Source organism: Trichosurus vulpecula, chromosome 2 (genome assembly GCF_011100635.1).
Source record: "Trichosurus vulpecula isolate mTriVul1 chromosome 2, mTriVul1.pri, whole genome shotgun sequence".
Lineage (NCBI taxonomy): Eukaryota > Metazoa > Chordata > Mammalia > Diprotodontia > Phalangeridae > Trichosurus > Trichosurus vulpecula.
Genome location: NC_050574.1, coordinates 29,595,961 through 29,601,794, shown reverse-complemented (window position 1 = coordinate 29,601,794; position 5,834 = coordinate 29,595,961). Strand labels below are relative to the sequence as shown.

Genomic DNA, 5,834 nt, shown 5'->3' with positions numbered 1-5,834 from the left:
ACTATGTTTCAGACTCCATGCTAAGCACTGGAGATATAAGTACAAAGAATGAAAAAAACACTCAAATATTTATTAAGCACCTACTATGTGTTAGATACCATGCTAAGTCACGGAGATAAATCTAAGTACAAAGCATGAAACAATGTCTACTCACTTACATTCTAATCCTCTTGAATCGGTATGGCATGGTGAAAAGAACCCAGGATTTGGAGCAAGAAGCCTTGAGTTCAAACCTCAGATTTGCCACTTTCTCCCTGTCTGACCTTGAACAAGTTTCTTCATCTGGCTAGATCTACATCTCCTGGTTTGTAAAATGAGGGCTTTGGGTGGGGGATCTCTATGATCCCTTGCAGGTCTAGGGACTGATGGCCATTCTCTTCATACCTCCTTGCACTGCATGTCCAAGATATTGACCAAGTGACTTAATGGACCTCAGAATCAAAAGGAACTGTTTAATATGCTTCTGAATAGGGAAAATGCTATATGTGTCTGAGGCAAAAGGGGTTGTTGTTTACATTGGCTGTTAGTTACCTACCCCCTAATGCCTGGTAATAAAATAAATCAGGTTGTTCTCATGTTGGAGTAGGAGCAGCCCCATGCTAGATTGCTGTGACATCCCATCTTCCCTGCCTTCCCGCATTTGCACAGGCTGCCCCTACACCCCTTTACCTCAGCCTCTTAGAATCCTCTACTTCCCACACAATTTGACTCAAAGCTTGTTTCCTGAATAGCTGGATAGACACCTGGAGTTGGACTCAGGAAGACTGGCCTTGAACCCTGAATCAGACACCCAGAGAGAGCATACGGCCCGAGGTTACCTGATCTCTTTAAGGCACAGTTTCCCAATCTATAAAATGGGAATGATAATAGAACCCATCCCTCAGTGTTGCTGTGAGGATGAAATAAGATAGTGTAAGAAAAGCACTTTGAACTAAGTCAATGTCACCAGTTATGATGGTTCTTGGGGCAGAATACGCATTTGGGAGGAGTGAGATGTTGACTGTCGGACAACAAGCTTTATTGAGAACCTAATATGCGCCAGGAATTATAAGTGCTGGGGAGACAAGGAAAGGCAAAAAAAAAAATGATTCACCATTTTCAAGGAGCTCATGGTGTAATAGAGGAGACAATGTACAAACAACTAAGTAGATATAAGAGAAAAACAGGTGAAATTGGGATTAGTCAGGAAACAGAAGGCACTAGGATTAAGGGGGATTGGGAAAGCCTTCTTTTAGAGGAAATAGGATGGAAAACTAGGCTGAAACCAAACTGAAGAGGGTTTCTGAATGCTTGACTGAAGAGTTGGCCTCTAGCCTGTAGGATATGGAGACCTACAGAAGGTTCTTTTTTGTTTGCTTTGTTTTGTCTTTTTTTTTTTTTTCTGAGTGCAACGAAAATCATCTGCTTTATTCTGGATCCTAAAAGTCCCAATGTAAGTCTGAAAAAGAGACTGATGAGGGAGGGGCAAATGGGAGGGAAGAGATTGTGCTCCCTCCAGCTGTCTGGGAACAATAGGCCAGGGAGTGAGGAGGAAGAACAGAGAAAAGAGCTCAGGGGTGCAGGAGGAGTAAGACAGCCCCCCAGCCTGGTCAGGAGAGGGCAGGGAGCCACTCTACAGACCCACAGGGCCAGCCGGGGCTGCTCCGGCCCCAGCCCTTGGAGCCCAGGGTCTAGAGGAGAAAGGCATGACGCAGACCCAGGCAGGCCAGGTTAGAGGTGGGGAAGGATGAACTGGATCAGTTCCTCTTTGATTAAGCCCAAGGACAGCGGGGCTGAGAGATGGAGGCCTTGGCCGGGAGGGGCAGCTACTCCTCATCCTTCTCTGGGGTGCTGGGCTCCTTGGCCCACTTGGACCCGGGGGGCTCAGCCTCGTGGCTAAAGCGAAGGTCACCCGAGGCACCTTCCCCCTCCAGGTCGAGCTCCTCAAAGGAGGAACCACTAGCCCCCGACTCGCTGTAACTGTGCTCGCTCCGGTTATCTGTGTCATCCCAGGTGCGGCCTGCCACCCCGGGAGACATGGTGGAGGTGGTGGCAGAGTTCTCTCAGCTCCCGGGTCCTGCATCCAGACTGACGGAGCTGGTATCGCTCAGTGTGTCAGCTCCTGTGACATCGGTTTGGGTGTCATCAGCCTCAGCGGTTGCTCGGCTTTTGCGTTCCCTCTCCTTCACCTCAGGCACATAGAAGTCTCCCTGTCTCGCCAGTGGGCACACAAAGTGGATCTGGTCCTGCTGGTAGATCTCCAGCCTGGGATGGGCACACAGCTTCCGCTCCTTGATATAGGTGTCCAGGGCAGGATGGACCCTGTGGGCAGCCAGATGGATGGACAGCGATGCGGTGTAAGGGAAGACGGCTGTCACCACGTGGCTGGGGGCTGGGAAGGAGAAGATCTTGAAGCCAAACTTCTGGTAAAGGCGGATGAGCTCGGGGGAGGGTGACTCTTCCCCCTCGCTCAGGATGCTGCCCACGGCACAGCGGCACTTCTCGGGAGGAACCGTGTGAGGGTTGTCATAGTAGACCCCAATGGAACTAAGGCGTGGAGAGATGCTGCAGCTCTCCGTGAATAACCGGCCTGACTCCTTGTAAGGGCCCACGTGGAACTTGTAAGCCAGTGTGATGTTCCGGATTGGGGGAGAGCCTGCACTCACTACCACATCCTCCAGCAGCCCAGAATACACAGCGAAATCCAGCAAGATCAGCAGAAGGGTCAGCACCAGGGCCGCAATCAGGCCCAGGAGCAGTAGTTCAGACATGGCTTCTGGGCCCTCCACTCCCCGAGAGATGCGAAAAATCAGGAAAAACTAATAGTTCATGGTCTCTGCCACCCAGCGGGGGCCAACGCACACCTCCAGAGCAAAGAGGGAAGTGGCCCTGCTTCTGCCCAGACCGGACAAAACTCCAGGTCGGCACATCCGAGGCTCAGACTTAATCACCCAGGCGGCGGCCGGCTCAGATAATGCGGGGACAACGCTCAGGCTGAAAGCCCGTCCATTCCTCCCCCCACCACCCCGGTAGGCCTCCAGCACGGGTCACCACTCCTCCCAAACAGATGTGTTCATTTCAGCCGGCTCCAGCTTCCTCTGTTTTGTCTTTTTTAATAAGCGTTATTCACATCTTCTATTTTTACATCACAGTTATTTCCAGATACAGCTTCCTCATACATAGCTCAGCATCGAACCCTTCCTTGGAACTGATTAAAAGTAGCTAAGCCAAGACAACCTATACTTTAATTATATAGAGCCATGTATAAAACATCATGCACGTATAATCCCCTACCTTCTACCTCTCTTTGGAGAGGAGGGAGATGTGTGTCATTATCTGTTCTCCTGGGTTACTCAGAACATGGAATATTTTTGAGCAAGCCAGGAACTTGCCCAAGGCTCTCAAGAAAATGCAACATTAGCAGTACCCAATGTGAACATCGCCTCCCCAGCAGCACACATCTAATAACACATTGGCAACCACCAGTTGCCAACACCAGGGGAGTCTGGGCATCTGGGGCTCTGGGTACCAATATCTGGTGTGGCTGGGGTCTCTTCAGTCCGCCTCCGCCGGGTGAGCTCCAAGGGGTTTAGCTACACAGTTTGGCAAGGCTGTTGATCTGGTTCAGAACACACTCGCTCTTGTAATATTTTTCTTCTCACTCTGGCAGAGTTGTTAAATCATTCGGCTGTGGATTTTATGGGCTAACACTGGCTTTTTTCTTTCTTTCTTTTTTTCCCTTTTCAATTTTTCTGACACGTGGAAAACATTCACTAGGGAGTTGGAGGCAGGGTGTGATGTCCAGAAGGTGAAGGCTGCTCCACCCCACATTGACTCTACTTGTATCTATGGAGCGGGGGCAGTGGAGATGTAGGGCAGGGTGCCAATGCTCCAGTTAAAAACTGAGTGAGGTTTGGGAAGCAGGGCACAAGCTACCTCTTAGATCCCTTCTTAGAAACCTCCTGCTGAACGTTTATGGCTGCAGTCTTTCCTAAGCTTTAGCCCTGAGCCCTGGCTGATTCCTGTTATTGTTTGTCTTGGATGTTTGGGGTAAGGCAGCTGGAGGGAAAGGCAGCTCCACACCTCCCTCCCACCCCCAACCATCACTTTCCCACATTTGCAGCTGGAGGGGTTTGGATGAACCCAAAGGTAGTCTCTGAGCCAGTTCATCTGTCCACTTTACAGAGATGGGTTTGGGGGAGGGTGAGGAAGGAGGAAACGGGCTGGCTTTGTACGTGATGGGGGAATGACCTGAGGCCAGGGACTGGTTTGGGACATAGAGGTTTGTGTGGAGCAAGTAAACTTTAATCAACTCGACACTTAGAACATATATTCTATTGATGCCTGTAATGCTTATAAGATTCTACGGTAAATTTAATTTGGTAAATGGGGAAATTCCACTCAGTAACTTACCAGCTCCCTCCTCCCCACCCCCCCCCAAAAAAAAAATAACCCAACTGGTCGGAGCATCCAGTGCTAGTAGTTCACATAGCTGCTGCAAGAATGAAGAAGGCAGCACCATTGCAATGCCAAGTACAGAGTCAGTCAACTAGAGTTCAAATCCTTGCTTCCTGTTGGGTCAACTTGAACAAGCTTCCCCCTCCCCCCTCGAAAATGAAGGGTTTGGATTAGATGGCCTCTAATGTCCCTTCCAGCTAGGATCCTATGATTTTTGGCTTTATAAGAATAGGCTGAACCCTGTCAACTAATAGGGAAGCAGAAATGTCTGAGACCAATTGGGTGCTGCCATGACTTCAGAAAATAAGGAAGGAAACAAACATTTACTAGACACCTACTACGTGCCAGGCACTGTGGTAAGTGTTTCACACATATTATCTCATTTAATCCTCACAACAGTACTGGGAAGTAGGTACTATTATTAATTCCATTTTATAATTGAGGAGACTGAGGCAGGCAAAGGTAGAGTAATTTGCCTAGGGTCACACAGCTAGAAAGTATCTGAGGCCAAATTTGAACTTAGGTTTTCTTGATAGAAGGCTCAGACTTCTATCTACTTCACCACCTTGTTGTCTCCAGACTTTGGGGAGCGCTGCAAATACTCAGCTCCACTGAGTTCTGGTGAATCTGTTAGCAATATATGACTGGTCTGCATGAAGAACACACTTAAATCTAAAATAGTCTAAGGCTGGCTGCATCTTCAGTGGTAGATAACCTGGAAGATTGAATGTCTATGCAGACATGCTTAGTCAGGGACTGTCCAAGACACACAGTCATTCAGGAGATAAGACTAAACATGAGCAAGTACCAACCCAACACTACAAAATCTAATTCTAACATGGCCAATCTTTATAGTACTAGTAGTTTCTCAAGTAACATACGGGTGGCATATATGAAAACATAAGTTTATATGTTATCTATGTCTGCGAATGAATAAAAAAAACCATTGTTAAGCACTTATGGGCAAAGCACATATCTACATCTCTGTCTATATCTATGTCTATATCTGCTGGCATCTGTGTGTCTATGTCTATGTCTGTGTCTATGTATATGTATATATCTATGTCTGTGTCTATGTCTATATCTGTATTTATGTCTACGTCTGTTTCTGTGTCTTTGTCCATATCTTTGTCTATGACTATGTCTCTCTGTGTCTATGTCTGTGCCTTTCTCTGTGTTTATATCTATGTCTGTGTCTGTGTCTATGTCTATGTCTGTATCTGTGTCTATGTCAATATCTGTGTCTGTATGTGTGTCTGTGTCTATCTCTATATCTATGTCTGTGCCTTTCTCTGTGTTTATATCTATGTCTGTTTCTGTGTATTTGTCTATATCTTTGTCTATGTCTATATCTGTGCCTTTCTCTGTGTCCGTATCTATGTCTCTGTCTCTGTCTA

At 47.5% G+C, this 5,834-nt stretch overlaps 1 protein-coding gene across 1 annotated transcript; it reads right to left on the bottom strand.

The window, feature by feature from the left end:
• Window positions 1-1,389: 1,389 nt before the first annotated feature.
• On the bottom strand, window positions 1,390-3,024 carry LOC118835664 (testis-expressed protein 264-like). Its single transcript, XM_036742882.1, has one exon. It carries the CDS (start codon window positions 2,748-2,750, stop codon window positions 2,043-2,045), a length of 708 nt encoding a protein of 235 aa, XP_036598777.1. The 5' UTR covers window positions 2,751-3,024; the 3' UTR covers window positions 1,390-2,042.
• Between the last annotated feature and the right edge of the window lie 2,810 nt (window positions 3,025-5,834).